Genomic DNA, 24,433 nt, shown 5'->3' on the forward strand with positions numbered 1-24,433 from the left:
ACCTTGTGAGTCAAAACCAAGAGTGCTAGTACTGAGCCAAGATAATGATGCAAAGCTGCAAATAATCTATTTTTATTCCAGGAAGATGACAAAATAAGGGCATTTGTTTATTGTGCTGTATGTTAGTGGGTTTGCTCTTTCCTGTTAAGGGTAGCTTCTGATTTTAAAAATCCAGGATCCTGAAAGTATAAACTGTTGGTGACCAAAATCTGTCAGATTTGTTTCTATTTACAAATCAACACAAAGTTTCACAGTTTAATCATATGAAAATGCTCAAATCGCCAAGCTATTATATTCAAATCCAAATATCCATTTACGTTTCATTGAATGATAGTTATCTTACTGTCTCGTGTGGTGGAGCAGCAGGTTTCTTTTTAAACATTTTCTTGTGAACAGTATGAAGTATAGGAGCAATGAGAGTTGGATCCACATTCTTGGCACCTCCTGATTTGGAAAGAGCAGGGTTATTTATGACTGTAGAACTATGAACTATCTGCATCAAGACTATCGTTTCTAACATTTGGACAAAATGTTGGTTTAAAATTGCTTGTCCAGCGAAAAATAAAATTTTATTGAGCACGAAGTTGTTAATTCAGCAAAAGAAACTGAACATTTGGAACATATTTGAAATATAGAGGAAGAAATGTAAACTATGGAAATTTTACACTAGTCTTTATGTTCAATGTGGAACAGAGTGCAAGCAAAGCACATTGGGAAAGGTGAAGGTGGAGATATATTAATTTATACAGTACTAATAAAAAGATTTAAAAAATGAAGATGAAAAAATACAGCACTGTGCAAAAGTCTTAAGCACATAGATATAGCTGGGATGTCTAAGACTTTTGCACAGTACTGTAGTAATTCTATGCATTGCATTGTACTGCTGCTGCAAAAATAAACAAATTTCATGACATATGTGAGTGATAATAAATCAGATTCTGATTTGGGTCTCTATTGTGGACAGAGTGGGTAGGGTGCAGGGAGAGGGGTATCATGGTTGGGGTAAAAGAGAAGAGAAAGGGGAGAGAGTGGGAAGCATCTGAGAGACATTCTGTAATGATCAATGAACCAATTGTTTGGAATCAAATGACCTGCACCCCCCCCCCCCAGTTGCTGGCACTCCTGTTCTGCCACCTGCCCCAGTCTGCTCCCATGGTGTTCCACCCTTGCCATTCCCAACATCCTATGTTCTCACCAGATTTACAAACTTGCTCTCCATGCTGACAAATAAAGTACTGTGCAAAAGTCTTAGGCAACCTTATGTGTGTACTTAAGACTTTTGCACAGTACTGTATTTTGATCTATATTATTAAATTAATTAATCCATATTTAACTGGCAAGAGACCACTGTCAGTGTACCACCGCACTCAGTCAAACTAATTAACATAACCAATTTAGCAGAGCTTCAAGGAGTTCTCCACTGCACTACAGAGAGTTTCTATTCGACCGCTACTTTTGTCCCTGATAGAAAAAATAATCAGAACTGCAAATTGTTTAATAAAAATGATCTTGTAACAGTTACAGGATCCACTGAGAGACTAAGCCAGGATACACAACACTGTATGACACATTTTCAAATAATGAATTTCCAGATAGAAAAAGATAGGTTTAATCCTTCATTACAAAAGATGAACAATCTTTTAGCATAAAAAAACTAACAAAACTAAATAAGTGATCTAACGGTCTATTGGCGATATTAGCGATACTAAGCTGTATAATAGCGTATTTAGTGGTCTAATAACGTTCCAGTTAGTGGTCGAACTGAATTAGCGGAGTTAGTGCTCAACAAAAAAATGTCATTCCCTGTGTCTTTTCCCTCTCCACTAGACTAAATCAAACTAACACAAAGTATTAATATGTAATTATACTTATTTGCTTCTACCAAGCCCCAACCCACCTGACAGATTACCATAATAAACATGCCACAAAATACAATACAGACAGAAAATAGATTCATGGCTCCTGCAGTTTTAATGTGGTATACGGGTAAGAAAGTATTTTGTGGGACTGAAGAGCATAGAACAAAGAACAGAATGGCACAGGCACAGGGCCTCTGATCCACAATGTTTGCACTGAACATGATGCCAAATTAAATTAAATCTTTTCTGACTGCACACAATCCATATCTCTCTATTCCCTACATATTAATGAGTCTATCTAACAGCCTCTGAAACACCAGTATCGTATCTGGTTCCACCGCTACCCTACCCCTGCAAGTCCACTCCAGGTACCTACCACTGTCTGCAAAGAAACTTACCCCATGAGTTTCCTTTGAACTTTCCCCCTCTCACTTGAAATGCTCATCCTCTACTGGTTGACCTTCCTACCCTGGGAAAAAGATTTTGACAGTCAACCCTGTCTATACCTTTCATAATTTTATAAACTTTTATCAAGTTTCCCCTCAGCCTCTGGTGCTTGAGAAAAAACAATCTAAATTACAGCTCATGCCTCTAATCCAGGCAGCATCCTGGTAAACCTCTTCTGTGCCCTTTCCAAGCCTCCACATCCTGTCTGTAATGGGGCGTTCAAAATTGCGCATAAAACTCCCAGAATGGAGTGAATAATGTATTCTTATTCCAACTGTAACCAAGGTCAATGTCAACTAATACGACTAACTCTCTAGCTTCTAAGTTAATAATATAAGTGTATTTTACTTACCAGTAGCCAAACTGGTCAGCAAAGCAATTGTAATCGCAATCAAGCAGCCAACAGGAGTATAATATCCATAGGACAAAGAGCCAATATTTTCAATTATGCTCTCGCTAAAACATACATGAAACATTTATGGTAATAGATTCTAGAATGCATATTTACTTTATAATTATAAGAGTTTAACAGCCCTTGGTTGAGCAGAAACCAGCTCAGGAAGTGGGTTTATTTAAAAGGAAAGGATACACTTAAGCCTTGCCAACTAGATTTAGCAACATTTTGTTTCCCAAGCAAGAATGACATTTCAAATTGAACAGTGGCAAATCTTGTGACTTTCACTGATGTGACAGAATCATTCTGATACTGCATATCCCTGAGGACAGTGCAGCTCTCTCAAACCTTTGTCTGCTCTGCCTGACACTGGCCTCACTCTCTGGAATGATTTGCTTCCCTAGGATAATCCCCAGCTGATGAATCGAGACCTTCTCATTAAAGTACCTGAATGCAACCTATATCACTCCTCCATGATCTGTGATGAGGAAGGGAGGGAGAGAAGAACCTGTACAGATATGTTGGATTTAATGTTTAAAAGTCTCCCAGTTTCTTTTTATTTGCTGCTCTTCTCCTCTACTGCAATTTTGAATGTTAAGTATTCTATTGATGCTTCATGTTTCTATAAGACATGGAGCAGAATTAGGCCATTCGGCCCATTGAGTCTGCTCTGCCATTTCATCATGTCTGATCCATTTCCCTCTCAACCCCACTCTCCTGCCTTATGCTTCGGACACCAGGACACTCAGCTAAGACTATCAAGGGTGTGCCAAGTGGCAGGCAACAGCTTGCCTCGTGGTGGACCACCAGCAATCCTCTGATGAGTTGTTGCTTTGATAACGTAGCGAGGCCACCTTCAATCCCACAGGTAAGCTGCTGCATCCTGATTTTAAACTGCTCCTCTGAGCACAACTCCTGACACATGCTGGCTGCAGCCTCTTTATGTATAAAGACTTAGATTGGAAGCTGCTCTATTAATTCAGTCTGATGCCTGAATGGGAGAGTAATGACAGCTATAGAGGTGGAGTCCCAGCCAAAAGACATCCACACAAGTGGTTAAGTTTCCTTCCGGTATCTTTCCTAGTCAGAAGTGCTTCTCCAGCATTTGCAGAGAAGCCCTGACTAGGCACTGCACCCATTATCTACAGTATATCACCATTTACCCACCCCATACCCCAAGCCAATCCTTTATCCCATCACCTTCCCCATCCTAATTATCCTCATTACTGGGAATTCCTCTTTCATCCTGGAAGCAGTTTGCTGCTGATGTTTATGTTGTGACTGTCAACAAAAGCCATCAGAGAGACACAGCGCTAGTAGTATTAAAATCTTCATTTGGAGTCACTCTAGAGAGAGATTCTCTGACCCAACGTTACATCACATTTTTATATGCTAAAGCTCAAAGGTAACAGTAGGACAATTACTATAGTTATAATACTTCCATAATATTTCCTTTGAATTATGTATAATTTTCAAACACCTAGATCTTCACACCAACACTCCAGACACCCAAAATGAATGTTAATCACTGCCGTCTCTCAGTACATGGACAGGTCAAACAATTTAGCCCATGCAATCACCTTATCCCAGGAAGACCACTGGTCTGAGCTGTATTTTAAATTCAATCTACAATCCACATTCAGATCTGAAGACTGGTTGCTGTTGAAATTAATATTTGCGATATTCCATAACTCCAGCATACGTCCTAGCAGTGTATATAGTGAAACTGCCCAGGCTTTTGCAACTCTCTGGTGTCAGTTATGGTACAAGGACAAGCTGTTAACATTCCTCAGCTCTATTGCCTACATTGGACTCAAAACACTTATTACATACTTTCTCTCCTTGAAATCACAGGATGAACAACTGGGCAACATTACGTTTAACAGTTGCCCATATACTCTGCTACTTGCCTTGAAACAGAAGAAATACAGGTAGTAATAGACCACTGCTTAACCTGCAGTGTCACTGCCATTTTCTTGGTTCGTTCCAATGTCATTTGATATCAAAAACAGATCAATCTCTCAACTTTGAAGGTATTCGATGGTTGTGAATCCAAAACACTCAAAGAGAATTCCAAAGATTCACAAGCTTTGTTGGAGAAATGTCTCCTCATCTCATTCCAAACTTTTGAGATTGTATCTTCTATTTTGAGAAACTCTAAACAGGGAAACATTATCTGGCAATCTGTCATCTCAAACACTTCTAAGAATGAATTACATCCCCTGAAAAAACAAGAAAGATGAGTTGTGTTACAGCTCCTGCCCCTAGGGAATGCAACATTCCCTTTGCATTTTTATAGTCATAGAAATGTACAGAACAGAAACAGGCCCTTTGGCTCATCTAGTCCATGCCAAACTATTTAAATAGCCTACCCCCATCATCCTGCACCAGTACCATATTTCACCATACCCCTACCACCCATGCACCTATCCAAAGTTCTCCTAAATGTTGAAATCAAACACGCTTGCACCACCTGCTCTGGTAGCTCATTCAACACTTGCACAATCCTATCAGTGGAGAAGTTTTCCTTCAAGCTTCCCTTAAACTTTACACCTTTCACCCTTATCCCATGCCTCTAGTTGTAGTCCCACCCAACCTCAGTGGAAAAAGCCTGCTTGCATTTACCCAATCTATACCCTTTATAATTATGCATACCTCTATCAAATCTCCCCTTCCACATTTCAAGAAATAAAGTCCTAATCTATTCATTTTTTTCTTATGGCTCAAATCCTCCAGTCCCAGCAACATCCTTGTAAATTTTCTCTGTACTCTTTCAACCTTATTTACATTTTTCCTGTAGGTGGATGACCAAAACTACACATAATTCTCCAAGTTAGGCTTCACCAACGTCTTATACAACTTCAACATAACATCCCAATTCCTTTTTTCAATACTTTGATTCATGAAGGCCAATGTGCCAAAAGCTTTCTTTACGACCCTATCTACTTGTGACATCAGGACCTATATTCCCAGATCCTTTTCTTCAACCACACTCCTTAGTACCCTACCGTTCACCATGTAAGATCTATCCTGGTCGGTCTTACTGACGTGCAAACCTCAGTCTTGTCTGCATAAAATTCCATCTTCCATTTTTCAGTCTATTGTTCTGTATGAATTGCAGACACATATTTCACTTTATTGTAACACATATTGAGCAGGCAAAATGATTCTGTGTTGACTAACTTACGTTTTGTCCGATGTTGGAGATTTCACCATGGTTGTGATGAAAGATGTTCTATTCATAGGGGCTGAGATGGTGATATTAAATAAATGACAGCCTGCTGTTGACGTTTTGAGCTTCCTTATGAATCTGTCTGCAGGTGGATACAATTGAGAATAGACTCCCAGAAAAACTGAAGTAGCAAAACCAGTAAGCATGCCTACAAATGCTCCCTGGGAGAATCAGAATAAAGGGAAGATTATTGCAAGGTATTGTTCAGAGGTACAGATTTACTAGTTCTAAAAACAATGGTTTAAATGCTGCAAAAAACAACTGAGAGAAATGCAGTGAGTCAGGCACCATTAGTGGCGGAAAAAAAGGAGTCGACAAATGTCGGAAGGTAGCTGTTTCAACCTAGTGGTCTGGGACATCAGGGTTCTGTACCTCCTGCCCAATAGTAGCAGCAAGGAGGGGGCATAGCCTGGATGGCGGGGATCCATAATGAAGGTCACCGCCTCCTTGAGGCAGTGCTTTATATACGTACTTTGGATGGCAGGAATGGCAATGGCTGTACCTGTGATAGACTCGGTTGTGGCCAAAGGAAAGTGAAGAGTGGAACTGGATAAGAAAGGCAGGTTGGACAAATGGAGTAGGTGGGGGGAGGGGAAGAAACTGCCCTCATGGTTTAATGTTCAACAGCAATAACAATAGATAACTTTTCAATCTCTTATAACATATCATCAATCAAAAACACAGGCTCTCTATTTTTTCTATCAAAGTGAGCACATATTTTAATTTATTTTATCAGCCAAGTCCTCACTTGCTAATCTAACTTCTCTACACCAAGTGTTAAGCTTGTAATGTGCTCTTTTCCCCACTGTAGCACTGACTCAAACAAACAAAGGCTCCACTAGAGGCCAAGCATAGTGAGTTCTGTATGACGCGCCCTCTGATCCAATCCAATAATAATGATGTTCAAAAAGTTGAAGAAATCTAATCAATCTTTTATTAATAACTAGCAAAACCAACAATCTTGCAGCGGTGAAACTAATGAAACTTAAACTAGTAATATTATGATGTTAAGTAGAATTAACTGATTTCAAATGTAATTAAGCATTCAACAAAAGATATGACACCCAGTGATCCCCAACTCTAATGTAACTAAACCCTTCACCTCTACCATGCCCCCAGCAATGTGACAAACTACCATCATAAATGTAATAAATGCGCAAGACAGAATACAATGCAGATAGAGAACAGATGAATGACTTCTACACCTACACTCAATTAGATTGTAAAAACAACTCCACTCGCGCGCAGCAGGCTAGCTAGCTAAGCTGCAGGTTGTATCCAACACCTGAAATCAAACTCATAGTAAAAATCAAGGATCACTGTTTGTAAGAAAGAAGAGAAAAATTAGCAGAGAAAGTTACTAGATGATCTGTTTTTGACCAGTTTGAAATTCCACCACCAGTTTGTTATGTTTGCAATTTCAAACCATTAAACTAATTCAAAGGAGGACATGGGAGTCCAAAAATAAATGATTCTAATTTTGTGTTTATTTTAAGTGAGGTGTGCACTTAACACGTGGTAGCAAGGTGACGTATGCAATTCACGTACTTTTACATATAACCCATAATCAATTACTTAAACAAACAAGAATGCTTAATCAAACGATATATATAAATATACAAGATTACTCAAATGTTACTGAAATATTTAATACACAACACAAATGTCTTTGAGAAGTGGATGGTTAGTCATATTCTTGAACCATTCAGCCTATCTGAAGATGATATTCATTCAGTAATGTTAGGTGGGGAGCTTTAGGGTTTTTGGAGGAATTAGCTTTGGAGAGGAAAAGTTAACAACAGTTGGAACTTGATTTCTTTTTTATTGGGGAGGGTGATGTAGAAAGTAGTTTTTCCTTGATGCATAAATTTAAGATCCTGAAATGTTAGGTGTGTTAAACACAGTTTTACTCTAACTCTAACATAGTTTTAATATTTAGTGTTAGGACTTACCTTCCCATTACATTTTGGAAACAAAGCTGCTAAAGTGAATACCCCCAGAATGGGTCCAAGAATTAGCCCATCAACACTTCGGGTTAGCTAGAAATATAAAAGAAACAGGGATCATAATAGACAAGGATATTTTAAAAATTAAATTACATTTGTTTTCAGTTATTTTCAACTAATATTATGTTTACCTGCATGACATTTTCTTTAAAGAGTGATGTTATTGCTGCCATACTCATTGTTGCAAGTCCAAATATCATAGCTAAACAAAACACAAAATAACATCAGCAGGGAAGTACTGTCTGCATATGTTGGTGTTACTAATTTGCATTTCTCCTGGTGGACAATTTTTCTCACTCACCACAATTGCTCCTTATGCCCAGCTAGAACTCCTTCCCTAATTCTTTCCATTTCCCTTACTCCTAAAATCTTCCTCCTTGACAACAAACTTGTGCTCACCAGTCTCAGTATAGGTCCATGTAGAATCTACCAGGAGATCCCACCCCGGGGACCGTGGACCCCTTGGTTAATGGTATTAATCCATGGCATCAAAAAAGGTTGGGAACCCGTGGTGTAGATGAATTTGACAACTCATGTAAAATACCAAGGAACATTTTCCACCATATATTTCTTGTTTGAATGCTCTAAATTGGGTGATGGGCTTACACAATCAACATCACACCAGCTTCAAGTGAAGGCACTGTTTGTCTTCAGACATGGTAACCATGTTGAACTGAGAGGGGACTTCTTCTCTGCCACATCACAGGCTTGTGGTCTGCTTTTTCACTTCTAGGTTGCCTTTGTGTGATTACTACGTGCCATAACACCAGCATAATAAGAGCATGTGTTGAGGATCATTCCAACCTAACATGGCAGTGAGGAAACACACAGGGTCAAGCTTTGAAAGCCCCTCAGGAACATAACTCTCTTTTGGTTAAATGTTCAGCAAAGTGAAGCAGGGTGAAAACCAGCTGCACACTCAGTCCCACAAGGGTCCCAAAGAGCAGGATTCCCCAGTCTGTTTTTAGTTGTGATGACATGCTAAAGTTATACATAAACATGCAAATTAGCAGCAGAGATAGGACATTCAGCCCTGCCATTTAATAAGGTCATGGCTGTAACCATCCGTGTTCCCATCTATCCCTGGTAAACTTTTAGCCCCTGGCTTATCTACCTCTGCCTAAGAATACACACTGAACTCTGAAGTGTACATTTCTGATGATTCCTGAGATACTGTGAGAGAAACAAATCAATTCACCTCTGTCGTAAATGGATGACACATGATCTTAAAAAATGACTCCAGTTCGAGATTTTCTCACATCCATCATAAACCATGTCCTCTCTCTCTCTGCACTTTGTTGACTGACCTGCTGGGCATTTGAGACATTTTGATCCTATTTCAGCTTTTCAACAGCTGAAGTATTTTACAACTTCTTTATTGATAGAATTTGACAGCAGAGACATAGACTAACTCTGCCATACCGCTCATTTTTCTACCCCAGCTAGTCCTCTTTGCCTGTCTTATGACTCATATCCCTCTAAGCCAGGGCTTCCCAACCTGGGCTCCAGACCTCTTGCTTAATGGTATGGGTCCATGGCATAACCCCTGCTCTAACCTTTCCAATCCACGTACCTGTCTAAATGATTTTTAAATTTTGTAATTGTACCCACCTCTATCACTACCTCTGGCAGCTCGTTCTATATATCCACCATCCCCTATGTAAAAAGAGTTGCCCTTTGGATCCCCTTTAAACTTTTCCTTTCTCACTTTGAATCTATGCCCTCTAGTTTTAGACTTCCATCCCCTGGAGGAAGACTTTGATTATTCACCTTATCTAGACTCTTCATGACTTTATACACTTCTATGCCTCAGCCTCTTACACTTCAGGGAAAAAAGCACCAGGCTGTCCAGTCTATCTGTATAACTCAAGCTTTCTAATCCTGGTAACATCCTTGTGAAGTGCAACAAGGCTTAGGCACTGGGACAGGGAATTTAACAGTCAAAGGGCAACCAAACAATACCAATGAGCGAGAGCACCTGACTTCACTGGACAAGATGCTTTTAGGACTGAGATTAGGAAAAACTTCTTCACACAGAGAGTGGTGAATCTGTGGAATTCTCTGCCACAGGAAACAGTTGAGGCCAGATCATTGGCTGTATTTAAGAGGGAGTTAGATATGGCCCTTGTGGCTAGGGGGATCAGGGGGTATGGAGGGAAGGCTGGTGCAGGGTTCTGAGTTGGATGATCAGCCATGATCATAATAAATGGCGGTGCAGGCTCAAAGGGCCGAATGGCCTACTCCTGCAGCTATTTTCTATGTTTCTATGCTTTAGGCACCTTTTAAAAAAGTTATTTTACTTTAGAGATAGAATGCAGAACAGGCCCTTCCAGCCCAATGAGCCGCAATGCCCAGCAACCCACCTATTTAAAACTAGCCTCGTCACAGGACAATTTACAATGACCAATTAACCTACTAACTAGTAAGTCTTTGGACTGTGGGAGGAAACCAGAGCACCTAGAGGAAACCCACTCACTCACGAGAAGAATGTACAAACTTTCTTACAGAGGATGTCAGAATTGAACTCTGAACTCTGATGCCCCGAGCTGTAACAGTATCGCACTAACCACTACACTACGGTGGCACCCTAAAGACACTGCCCAAAAGAAGGCAATGGCAAACCACTTTTGTAGAAAAATTTCCCAAGAACAATCATGGTCTTGAAGATCATGATCGCTCACATCATACGACACAGCACATATTGAACAAAGGAATTCAGTTAACGCCAGAGTAACTGTACATTTACATATATGATGACAAATAATATCACTCTTCCTGTACATTAAACTCTGTCCTTTCTATCATTTCTCTTCTCGGATCCTCAATTCCTTTATCTTTAAGTAATTTAACTGAATAAGGTGGATGAATTGAAAATGCAGATTGTTATTAATGATTATGATATAGTTGGGATCACAGAGACATGGCTCCAGGGTGACCAGGGATGGGAGCTCAACGTTCAGGGATATTCAATATTCAGGAGGAATAGACATGAAGGAAGGGGAGGTGGGGTGGCGTTGCTGGTTAAAGAAGAGATTAACGCAATAGAAAGGAAGGACATAAGCCGGGAAGATGTGGAATCGATATGGGTAGAGCTGCGTAACACTAAGGGGCAGAAGACGCTGGTGGGAGTTGTGTACAGGCCACCTAACAGTAGTAGTGAGGTCAGAGATGGTATTAAACAGGAAATTAGAAATGTGTGCAATAAAGGAACAGCAGTTATAATGGGTGACTTCAATCTACATGTAGATTGGGTGAACCAAATTGGTAAAGGTGCTGAGGAAGAGGATTTCTTGGAATGTATGCGGGATGGATTTTTGAACCAACATGTCGAGGAACCAACTAGAGAGCAGGCTATTCTGGACTGGGTTTTGAGCAATGAGGAAGAGTTAATTAGCAATCTTGTCGTGAGAGGCCTCTTGGATAAGAGTGACCATAATATGGTGGAATTCTTCATTAAGATGGAGAGTGACATAGTTAATTCAGAAACAAAGGTTCTGAACTTAAAGAGGGGTAACTTTGAAGGTATGAGACGTGAATTAGCTAAGATAGACTGGCAAATGATACTTAAAGGATTGACGGTGGATATGCAATGGCAAGCATTTAAAGGTTGCATGGATGAACTACAACAATTGTTCATCCCAGTTTGGCAAAAGAATAAATCAAGGAAGGTAGTGCACCCGTGGCTGACAAGAGAAATTAGGGATAGTATCAATTCCAAAGAAGAAGCATACAAATTAGCCAGAGAAAGTGGCTCACCTGAGGACTGGGAGAAATTCAGAGTTCAGCAGAGGAGGACAAAGGGATTAATTAGGAAGGGGAAAAAAGATTATGAGAGAAAACTGGCAGGAAACATAAAAATGGACTGTAAAAGCTTTTATAGATATGTAAAAAGGAAAAGACTGGTAAAGACAAATGTAGGTCCCCTGCAGACAGAAACAGGTGAATTGATTATGGGGAGCAAGGACATGGCAGACCAATTGAATAATTACTTTGGTTCTGTCTTCACTAGGGAGGACATAAATAATCTTCCAGAAATAGTAGGGGACAGAGGGTCCAGTGAGATGGAGGAACTGAGCGAAATACATGTTAGTAGGGAAGTGGTGTTAGGTAAATTGAAGGGATTGAAGGCAGATAAATCCCCAGGGCCAGATGGTCTGCATCCTAGAGTGCTTAAGGAAGTAGCCCAAGAAATAGTGGATGCATTAGTGATAATTTTTCAAAACTCGTTAGATTCTGGACTAGTTCCTGAGGATTGGAGGGTGGCTAATGTAACTCCACTTTTTAAAAAAGGAGGGAGAGAGAAACCGGGGAATTATAGACCGGTTAGCCTAACGTCGGTGGTGGGGAAACTGCTGGAATCAGTTATCAAGGATGTGATAACAGCACATTTGGAAAGCGGTGAAATGATCGGACAAAGTCAGCATGGATTTGTGAAAGGAAAATCATGTCTGACGAATCTCATAGAATTTTTTGAGGATGTAACTAGTAGAGTGGATAGGGGAGAACCAGTGGATGTGGTATATTTGGATTTTCAAAAGACTTTTGACAAGGTCCCACACAGGAGATTAGTGTGCAAACTTAAAGCACACAGTATTAGGGGTAAGGTATTGGTGTGGGTGGAGAATTGGTTAGCAGACAGGAAGCAAAGAGTGGGAATAAACGGGACCTTTTCAGAATGGCAGGCGGTGACTAGTGGGGTACCGCAAGGCTCAGTGCTGGGACCCCAGTTGTTTACAATATATATTAATGACTTGGATGAGGGAATTAAATGCAGCATCTCCAAGTTTGCGGATGACATGAAGCTGGGTGGCAGTGTTAGCTGTGAGGAGGATGCTAAGAGGATGCAGGGTGACTTGGATAGGTTGGGTGAGTGGGCAAATTCATGGCAGATGCAATTTAATGTGGATAAATGTGAAGTTATCCACTTTGGTGGCAAAAATAGGAAAACAGATTATTATCTGAATGGTGCCCGATTAGGAAAAGGGGAGGTGCAACGAGACCTGGGTGTCATTATACACCAGTCATTGAAAGTGGGCATGCAGGTACAGCAGGCGGTGAAAAAGGCGAATGGTATGCTGGCATTTATAGCGAGAGGATTCGAGTACAGGAGCAGGGAGGTACTACTGCAGTTGTACAAGGCCTTGGTGAGACCACACCTGGAGTATTGTGTGCAGTTTTGGTCCCCTAATCTGAGGAAAGACATCCTTGCCATAGAGGGAGTACAAAGAAGGTTCACCAGATTGATTCCTGGGATGGCAGGACTTTCATATGAAGAAAGACTGGATGAACTGGGCTTGTACTCATTGGAATTTAGAAGATTGAGGGGGGATCTGATTGAAACGTATAAGATCCTAAAGGGATTGGACAGGCTAGATGCAGGAAGATTGTTCCCGATGTTGGGGAAGTCCAGAACGAGGGGCCACAGTTTGAGGATAGAGGGGAAGCCTTTTAGGACCGAGATTAGGAAAAACTTCTTCACACAGAGAGTGGTGAATCTGTGGAATTCTCTGCCACAGGAAACAGTTGAGGCCAGTTCATTGGCTATATTTAAGAGGGAGTTAGATATGGCCCTTGTGGCTACGGGGGTCAGGGGTATGGAGGGAAGGCTGGGGCAGGGATCTGAGTTGGAGGATCAGCCATGATCATAATAAATGGCGGTGCAGGCTCGAAGGGCCGAATGGCCTACTCCTGCACCTATTTTCTACGTTTCTATAATTCTGTAGTTAAACACGCCTTGAGGATTTGGGTACAATTTAGAAAATATTTTGGTTTATTGAGTTTTTCACTTTCAAGTCCCATTTTTTCTAACTATTTTTTTAAACTTTCTATGACTGATGTAGTTTTTATAAAGAGTGGAATAGATTGGGTATTAAATGTTTTCAGGATTTGTTTGATGGAGGTAGTCTCTCTTCATTTGAACAACTGTCAGCTAAGTATAGCCTACCCAAAACCCACTTTTTTCGATATTTACAAATTAGAGACTTTTTGCGTTCTCAAGTACATACATTTCCTAAAAGTCCAGATAAGGATTTACTTGATACAATTTTTAATTTGAAACCCTTCCATAATGGATGTATATCTAATATTTATGGTATGTTGTTGGGAATGAGAAATATTCCTTTAGACAAAATTAAGAATCTCTGGGAACAAGATTTACAGATTCCAATTTCTGAGGATACTTGGAATGAAATTTTTAAATTGGTCAATACCTCATCGTTATGTGCCCGTCATTCCCTTCTACAATTTAAAGTGGATCATAGGGCCCACATGACTAAAGATAAGCTCTCTCGTTTTTATTCGGATATATCTCCCTATTGTGATAGATGTAACAATGGAGAAGCTTCACTAATTCATATGTTTTGGACTTGTCCGAGTCTTGAAAAATATTGGAAGGAAGTATTCCAAACTTTTTCGGTGCTTTTTAAAGTAAATTTTAAACCTAATCCTTGGACTGCCTTATTTGGTATTGTTGGAGGAAATGATATTATGTTGGAGACACATGATTTGCACATTTTGGCCTTTATTTCTCTTATAGCCAGGAGGGCATTGTTGCTTAAGTGGCATTAGTGCCACTCTGCCTACTCATACTCATTGGTTAAATGATGTTACATCATGCTTAAATTTAGTGAAGATTCGCTGTTCAATTTCTGAACCTAGACAAGATTTTTTAACAGTGTGGGGACCTTTTTTGAATTATTTTCAAAACCTTTGATTTACTATTAAGCACAGATGTTGGCTAATAATATGTTTTACTATATGATAAGAATTTTTTCCTTTTCTTTTTTTTAACCGAACAGCTGTTTTTTTCTGGTAGTGGGTTTAGATTTTTTTGTATAATAAAATTATTTCTTTTCAATATTATGTTTAAATTTAATTTATATGGATATGGGGTAATGAGAGTATATTTGTGATTCCAATATATTGTAATAGATATATATTATATTTCCTACTGTACTCTGTATTCTTTTATGTAAGAAATCAATAAAAATATTGAAAAAGAAAGAAACTCTGTCCTGTTGGAGTTTTTAAAAGGTGAAAGGTAAACCTAGAAGCTTTGAAATCAGTGTTCTCTTGTTTTCAGAAAAACGCTTCCAAGATTTGCTGTTTGGTTTTATAATATCTTCCACAAAGATTGTAGCAATGGCATTGATTCCTGAAGAGATTGTGCTGTAGACAAGAAAAATAAAGCAGTGTTTAAATAAGATACAAAATCAACATGTCCACTTCAATATTGGTTAGAGTAAATACTACTGTTGGTCATTTCCTTTTTGCCTTTAATCACCTTTCATCTAACACATGAATAAATGTAATGTTTTGGCCTCTCCACATTGTCAGTATGCTTTGGGAAAGTTGAACATATTAAACAAATGTGAAAAGCATCAACAATTGAATTTTACATGTGCCCTTTTCACATTGTTAGCGTATACATCTAATGAAGACAAAGTCAGTTTAGATTTACCTCTTAGAGTTTTGCCTATCCAGAAGGAGTTTAAATCTTCTCATCATCGGAAGTTCAGTGAGGCCTTCTCTCACTGTTCTCCCACTGTGATCTTTGCTGCCCTTCTACTCGTCGCACTTATCACCTTCTAGCTGTCCTTCTTCCCCTAGCCCCATCATTTTATTCTGACGTCTTTCCCCTTCCTTTCCAGTCCTGAAGAAGGTCTCGGCCCAAAACATTGACTGTTTATTTCCCTCCTTAGATGCTGCCTGACCTGCTAAGTTACTCCAGCATTTTGTGTATGTTGTGTAAGATTTGTCTTAGTTCTTCAGAAGATACAAGAGCCTGAAGACACACACTCAATGTTTTAAGAACAGCTTCCTCCACTCCACCATCATATTACTGAACAGACAATGAATCAAACCATGAACACGACCTCAATATTTTTGTACTACTTATTGTATTTATATATATCAGGGCAGCCATTTCTCTTTGGGACAACCCTTAAAGAAAAAAAATTAAATTGAGAAAATAGCTGGGATTCCCTTGGTTTATTTGGGACACTATACTGCTTAAATGGGACAGGAGACTGCTGCTAAACGGTTTCTGAAAAGTGTCAGTTGTGGCACTTGTGAGGCCATTGGATACTACACCATGCTTGGAGTGATTAGTTTATAAATAGTGTCAATGGCATGTGTTGTGTTCAAAAAGTGGTGATTTTTTGTTGGTGAGAAATAAGCAATGAGGCAATTGAGACCTGGTTTGCTCACTGCGTTTTCAAGCATTCAAGCTTGGGGCTGCCAGAAATGGCTGAGAGCAAAAATGAAATTATTTCACTACTTCAACAAGTTAGAAACAATGAAGAATTTGAAAGTATCAACAATCATCTTGAATGTTACAATGAAGATGAAGATGAAGATTTGGAAGATACAATCGTCGAAAGCACTGTATGAAGGTAGTCCATTATTTGCACTAGGTGTCTGCATTAATTTTGTTCATTTACAGTCAAACAACAGAACACAGCATCATATACTGGATAAATTCCTCCATCAATAACTATTAGGAACTAATATACAGTTTTATAGCACTGTAGAGGTATTGGGAGTGTACTAATTTGTTCTGTATTTCATTTAAATACATAATTTGCTTCTCAGTGAAACAGTAGCTTGTCTTTTTTTATACCTTTTTAACTACTTCCATTATATATATATATATAAATTATATCTTACTGTAATTTATAGTTTTTATTATGATGTATTGCACTGTACAACTGCCTCGAATCAACAGATTTCGTGACATTTGCCAGTGATATTAAACCTGACTCTGATTCTGAATCGATTAATTCTTATGGAATAGGTAGGATATGTAGGCAGTCAAGATAGACCCAATGATAGTTAAAAACGTAAAATACAGAACAGTACAGCGCAGTACAGGTTGTGTTTAGCCACTATGTTGCGTTGACCTATTAATCTACTCCAAGATCAATCTAATCTTTCCTTCTCACATAGCCCACCATCTTCCTCTCAGAGACTTTTATACTAAACTGCCAAAAGTTGGGGAAGATAAAAACTGAATGCTACTGGCTTCTTAATGTAATGAGTAATGAGCTAACACTTTCAAATCTAAAATAATTTCTACTTATACAATTCCCCATTGATTCTTTTTGCCGTTTAGTTTCACTAAGGGATATTTTACAGCAATTAACATTCCAGCACCTCTTTGGCCATGGGAGAACATACAATCTTCACAGACACCATCCAATGTTAGGATTAAATCTGTGGCCCAGGATTTGTGAGTTAGTGGCACTAACTGCTTTACCACTGTGTTATGTATTTAATTTTTCAGTAGTATTTGGATAATATTGTATATTGTTTGATTAAGCATTCTTATTCCTTTAAATAATTAATTATGGGTTATACGTATAAATTAGTGAAATTCATATGTCATGATGCTACTATGTGATATGTGTGCCTCTCACATAATGCAAAAGACAAAGTTAGACTCTCATCTCTTGGTCCTCTTGTTTTCCTTTGAATTAGTTTAATGTTTCGGAGTTACAAAACATAATGCACAGTGCACCCATATGAATTTACCTGACTACTTCATGTTTATTATATTTATGAAGCCATGGGAGCAGGTGATGGATGGTTGTATGAGCAGCTGGTGCATATTACAAGTCCTGGTAATGCAACCTATGATGCCAGGCAGACAGTCTCTGAAGAGTGTTGATAATGGCTGGGGTCACCCGTTTTGTAAAGGCACGGCCCAGAAGAAGGCAATGGCAAACCACCTCTGTGGAAAAATTTGCCAAGAACAATCATGGTCATGGAAAGACCATGACTGCCCACGTCATATGACATGGCACACAACAAATGATTTTCAAAAGTTCAAAGACCTAAAGAGCATTTATTGCCAAAGAATGCATAAATTATACAACCTTGAGATTTTGTTTGCTTACAGGCAATTGTAAAGCAAGGAACCCAAAAGAACCCAATTAGAAAAAAATAAATAAGACCTACCCCAGTGCCCACAGAGAAAGAGGGAAAAAAAAACACAAAACAAAACATGCAAACAATAGAAGTGAGCAACAACAACAGCATTCCAAACCAAATTGAGTCCTTAGATCCAAATTCCCGGAGCAGCCCGGAGTATACCCAAAGCCTTGGTATTTCGTTCATCATATTAGCAGGGCAAACCACCACAAGTTTTGCAGACACAAAGCACAGTAGCCGTGTGCAATCTCATAGCCTTAGCATCGTTGAGAGAAGAGCCCCCAGACCGTCTGGTGTAAGCATTTAAATTGTCTGATCTGGCCCTGTTGCGGTGAATCACCATGAGCCTAGATTTCTCAGCTGGAGAAGCCGTTCCAAATCGGCTCGACGCCCAGAATGATCCAACCTTGCCTGACACCCTGTCTTCCAGTCTATTTGGGCTGGCATTTAGATTATCGTATTGTACCTCGCATTAGGGCCCAGGCCTTGCCGTGGCAAGTAGCTCCAGGCCTAGAACACACCGCCCAGTGAGTCGCTTTGGACCTAGATTTTGCTGCCGAAGAAGTCATTCTTGACCTCTCCAAATTGGCTCTTTTATATTTTCATACTTTGAGTTTGGATTCCCACACTATTTCTCAGAGCTCCTGAATCTATTGCATTCATGCCCCTATAGTCGATAGTTTCCAGCATTCAGACTGTCTCACTGAATTTTCTTCACAATACAAGGAAAATCCCATGCAACTTTGCAACTTTACTTGTTTATTTACGCATAATTCATCTGTAGATTTTAACCTTACTTTCCTAGTTTATTGTGTATTACATATGTGTTATGTGTACTACTGTGCTTTACACCCTGGTTCAGAGAAACATCATCTCATTTGATGGTATACATGTATATAGTTAAATGACAATAAAATTGACTTGAACTAAACACTTAAACAACATACAATTAGTCTGCTATTTATTTTTACTCTCTACCTCCATGCATAGTGCCATAATTTCAAATTCATAGAAGTACTTTTTATAAGAATAAATTTTTATAAATTCATACCTCAGAGTGCCACTAAACGTGCTGGCAATAAACAGCCCTGGAACTCCAGGCACATGAGATAAGATCTCCAAAACGAGTAATGGTGCCATCTTTGGAATGATTTTAAAATAAAGAATAAGTCATTAGGAAACAATTTGCAATACAGTATCTGCTCTAACAAGTTAAATATTTCCTACATTGTGCAGATCAGTGGTGGAATAGACTATAATCGCTATTCTCCTATCTCAAGGTGAAAGTATCTCAGAAACAGAAGATTCAAAGGTTTGTCAACCTATCATCAACGCCAGCAATGATTACACCAGCACTAGGAGATGAGGGAAGCTCACACTTGATAACAGCTTTTGATTTAAAATATTTGATAATCCAAATAAACTTCTGCCATGTTTTCCAATACAAGTCAATGCGATGGAACACGTTATATTTTGCAGTGTTCCTTACATGTAGGAAGATCACTCAAAGTATTTACATTGACGATGAAACAAGGGTTCTGAGAAGGAAGATGTGAAGGAGAAAAGGAAAAGCTTTGTGTGTTTTGATGTTACAAATGACTAGAAAATATTAAGATGTAGAGGACTGAAGGACAGTTAAAAAAAGATGTATCTGATTTGCAAACATCTTTCAATTCTTTCATTTAGGCATTGTCTGGAAATGCAATCTTAATTTATTTGACAAGTACATCAAATATTTCCTCAAACATTTTAAAAAGCACTTGCCTTAATGTCACCCCACAGTCAAGACATGGGCTTTGCACACTGAAATGCATGTCAACTGATTGTTGAGGCCTGTTTTACGTTATTTGAAGGGATTTAACATTATCTGAGCCACTGTCGGGGATTCTGCATATTTGCCTTCTTCAGATTAAACTTCAAACATTCTTTCTTAACGATGTAAGCCTTAACATCGAATAGGATTATTCTTAAAAACAAGTTCCTTGCTTCTTCTCAACATATTTGTACTTTCATTGGGATTGTTTGAACGCAATTAGAGAAGGGAATCCTTAATTGATTTTCATCATCATTACTCAGAAAGGTCAATTGATATATATTGGTCAGAACGAATAGCTCAGTTTGTGGATGGAACCACATGCAATTCTCATTTGCATGGTTCTCTAAATACCTAGTCAAACAGCTGAGCTATTGCCCAGAACTGAACCTGAGACACAACTGGGTCTCCATAACAATATATATTTTTTACCTCACAGTGTAATCAGGAATCATTTTCAAATTGTTCATTACCTATTTATCTACGAAGACACAGAGGTCAATGGTATATTACAATCCTTTGACTAAAACTGCATTAGGAGTTTGCAGAGATTTGGTATGTCACTCAAAAATTTCTACAGCTGTACTGTGGAGAGCATTCTGACTGGCTGAATCACCATCTGGTATGGAGTGGAGGAGGTTACTGCAGGATTGAAAAAGCTGTAGAGTTGTAAACTTAGTCAGCTCCATCATGGAGACATCTTCAAGGAGCGATGACTCAAAAAGGCGGCATCCATCACCCAGGGCATGCCATGTTCTCATTGCTACCATCAGGAAGGAGGTAGAGAAGTCTGAAGTCTCACACTCAGCGATTCAGGAACAGCTTCTTCCCCATTGCTATCGAATCTCTGAATGGACATTGAACCCATACATGCTACCTAACTACTTTTTTTCTGTTCTTGCATTTCTTAATTTAACTCTATATATACTTACTATAATTCACCGTATGCATTGCACTGCTGCCACAAAGTCAACAAATTTCACGATCTGTGCCGGTGATATTAAACCTGATTCTGATTCAGGTAAATTAATAAAAATATTCAGGTGTTTAGCATTTGAGCATGTGATGAAAAATTGTGTATTAATGCACAAGCGGAAATTTCTGTCTACTTTAAAAATAGATTTAAGTTAGTCTTGGAAGTGATGGTCTCTATCCTTCGCTTTTTTTAAAATCCTATTTTCTCTGAGAATCTATTGGTTTATGGAAAAAGGAAATTTAAATGAGAAAACATAGTATGATCATGTGACAATGCGAGAGTAGAGATGAAGCACTGACAGCTATAGAGATAGAGCACTATCTACCAGGTGCCTCAATTCCACTCACAGAACATCGTACTTCAGACTACTAATTTCTGTCAGCCATTTCATTGCTTTCTGTATTATGCTGTCCACTAGAACACAGAACATTGTATAGCACAGGAACAGGCCCTTCTTCTCATAGTGCTGTGCCACATTAACAAAATTTGTAACAAAAAGTCCAACTACAAATTAATCTTTTTTGCCCACCTAATGCCCATACCCTTCCAGTTCCGACACATCCATGTGCCTATCTAAGAGCCTTTCGAATGCCTCTGTCGTATTTACCTCCACCTCAACAATACATTCTTGCACCCACCACTCTGCGTAAAATATACATCTCTGAAATCAGCATTAAATTAGAACGGTTGTGATCTATGGACCGTGCACTCAAGGAACCACAATGAGACTGGGCAAATTCACTTTATGTAAGACATTGAGAACCAGAAATGGTAATACTTTTCATTCAGTTGCAATGACAGTGTCGATGGTAGATGCTGTAGTGTAAGGGGAGTATGCTGACCTGCAAGGCTGTCTAACTTCTCAAAGGCTTCTAGAACAGGGGTTCCCAACCTTTTTTGCACCATGGACTGGTTTAATATTGCCAATATTCTTGCCGACCGGCCGACAGGGGGTGGGGGGGCGGAGGGGGTGTTCAAGTTCAACAGTGCGTGACAGGGAATGAGGAAAGGTGCAGCTGACTCGTATCGTTTCTTATCACCAAATCATTTCATTTCCTTGCGGCCCGGTAGCACATGCTTTGCAACCCGGTGGTTGGGGACCACTGTTCTAGAAGCGAGGATATTTCAAATATGCGTTTACTTGCCTGATTAGGGTTGGTGATTCTCTTTGCCTCTATTGGATCACAGTTCTCATAAACAGCATACATAACTACACCACACATGCAAGCTGTAATTGTCACTAAAAGCATGACAACCCCATTCAAGGATACAGCCCTGAAAAAGAAGAAAGAATGGTTAACAGAAAGTTACAAAGTACATCAGGACGATCATTATCATTTTGATGTATCTCAGTATTAAGTACTGTACATGGAAGAAATGTGAACAAAATACTTTCTTCCACTGAAGACATTATCTTTAGATCTCAGACATTATAAAAACAAAGTTTGCTATGAATCAAGATTCAGTTCATGTGATATACATGTAGAATAAGGTTCTTCAGATGGAACTCAAGGGTGTGATTTTAAAGTAACACCGCAGATATACTGTAAATACTGTGACAAAAGACCTAGATTAGATTAGATTCAACTTTATTGTCATTGTGCCAAGTACAGATACAAAGCTAATGAAATGCCGTTAGCTTCTAAGAAGAAATGCAAAGAATCGTGTTATTTACAAAATAACTGCGAATAAAAAGTAAGTGCTAGGTGAAATTGGTAAGGACCCAAGAGCTGGAGTATCCAAATCTGGAATCGAGACATGATTTCGAGATTGAGACGAGAAAAGGGTTCTTTACCAAACGCTTGACGAGAATCCAAATGAGACAGAAATCCTAAATGCATTCGCAGACTGAACCAAAGTAGAGCGAGCAGTTGAACACCGAACCTGAGTTCATGTGCTCTTTAAATTTTGAAATCCTGGCCCCAAAACATGGCTGCCAATTAGCAGAGTGGGCCTGAACCTTTAAAGGGACTGCACCAGCTATCCATACTCCGCAGAATCGGAATGTCTAAATCTGAGAAGCTGGTATGATCGGACACATACCGTAACAAATATAGGTGAATAATTACATTTAATAATGATTAATTTATGAATGGGATTACAAGTTCAAGGCCAAATATAATTGTCATTCAACCATACACATGTATACAGCTAAATGAAACAGTGTTCCTCGGTGGCCAAGGTGCAAAACACAGGAATTAAATTATCAGAGCAGATTACTGACTCAACATCCGGCACGGGGAGGTTCAATACAAGTAGCCCAAAGAAACATAAATTTAAATAAAGTCTGTTATGAGATAATTAGTCAAACATGGTGAAAAGCAAAATCACATTTAATCAATTTATTAGAATTCTTTGAAGTAACATTTCCAAGGATAAAGGGACACTGTTGGATGCACTATTCTGTGATTTCCACAGGCATATAATTATGCATCCTACTGAAGATTATTGCTGAAAAGAAAAGTTTATGATGTGGGAGGTAACAGACTGATAAGGAAGGAAGATTGAAAGGTGACAGAAAATGGTCTGTAAATAGGGATTTTCTGGTTAGCAAGATGTAGCATATGGTATACAGAGAAATGGGTTCTGGGGCATCAGTGTGGGAAAATGTAAAATTGTCCATTTTGTTGGGAAAAATAAAAAGCAGGGGTTCCCAACCTGGGGTCCACGGACCCCTTGGTTAACGGTAGGCATAAAAAACGTGGCATAAAAAACATTGGGAACCTCTGAGGTAAAGAAAACATATTTTATACATGCTTAGAGATGATAATACTCTGCATTGCATAGAGATTTGGGTGTCCAAGTGTGTCATTTGCAAAAGATAAACACACAGTTATAGCAAGTCATAGGAAAACTAATAGAAGATTATTCTATGGAGAATATAGAAGGGTGGTTATACTTCAGTTATACAGGATACTGATGAGACTACAGTACAGTATGGAGTAGTGGTTTCAAGGTTCAAAGTAAATTTAAAATCAAAGTACATATTTGTCACCATAGACAATCCTGAGATTTGTTTTCATGTGGGTATGCTCAGTAAATTTACACAATAATATTTATAACAGAATCAGTGAAAGTCTGCACCAACTAGGGTGTTCAACTAGAGTGTGGAAAACAACAAAATAAATCTATATTTAAGGATGTAAATACATTGGAAGCAGTTCACAGAAGGTTTCCTGCAGTAATGACCAGGTCATCCTATGAGAAAAAAGATTAGTCTGGCTAGGCTTCTATCATCTGGAATTTAGAAGTTTAAGCCAGGATTTGACTGAAACTCATAACATTCTGAAAGATATTGGCAGGGGTTGATGTATAGAAGATTTATCCTCCTGAGGGTGAATATAAAATAAAGGGTTAATGCTTCAAAATAAGGGGTTGCCATTTAAGACAGAGATGAGCTGAAACATTTTTCTCTCTGTGTTTAGAATCCTCCCTTTGAAAGGGCATTGGAAGAAGAGTTTTAAAATATTTCTAAGACATAATTAGACAGAATTGTGAAGCATTCCATTTTAATTTTGATCACCTACCTACAGGAAAGATGTAAATAAGGTTGAAAGAGTCTGGAGAAAATTTACGAGGATGTTGCCAGGTGTGGTGGACCTGAGTTATAAGGAAAGATTAAATAGGTTAGGACTTTATTCGTTGGAATATAGAAGATTGAAAGGAGATTTTATAGAGGTATACAAAATTATGAGGGGTATAGAGAGGGCAAATGCAAGCAGGCTTTTTCCACTGAGGTTGGGTGAGACTTCTACCAGAGGTCATGTGTTATGGGT

General features: G+C 38.9%; 1 protein-coding gene across 1 annotated transcript in view; it reads right to left on the reverse strand.

Moving 5' to 3' along the window:
• The window catches only part of LOC134336424 (sodium-coupled monocarboxylate transporter 1-like), a 61,568-nt gene that overhangs the window by 5,427 nt on the left and 31,708 nt on the right, over window positions 1-24,433 (reverse strand). Inside the window, exons 9-16 of the mRNA XM_063030643.1 lie at window positions 21,803-21,932; window positions 18,920-19,008; window positions 14,984-15,105; window positions 8,070-8,140; window positions 7,885-7,971; window positions 5,888-6,093; window positions 2,659-2,762; window positions 344-444 (exon numbers count right to left, since the gene is read on the reverse strand). Of these exons, the coding sequence (XP_062886713.1) occupies window positions 344-444; window positions 2,659-2,762; window positions 5,888-6,093; window positions 7,885-7,971; window positions 8,070-8,140; window positions 14,984-15,105; window positions 18,920-19,008; window positions 21,803-21,932 (910 nt within the window). The remainder of the gene's footprint in view (window positions 1-343; window positions 445-2,658; window positions 2,763-5,887; window positions 6,094-7,884; window positions 7,972-8,069; window positions 8,141-14,983; window positions 15,106-18,919; window positions 19,009-21,802; window positions 21,933-24,433) is intronic.

The sequence above is a fragment of the Mobula hypostoma genome, chromosome 22 (assembly GCF_963921235.1).
Source record: "Mobula hypostoma chromosome 22, sMobHyp1.1, whole genome shotgun sequence".
NCBI classification, from domain to species: Eukaryota; Metazoa; Chordata; class Chondrichthyes; order Myliobatiformes; family Myliobatidae; genus Mobula; species Mobula hypostoma.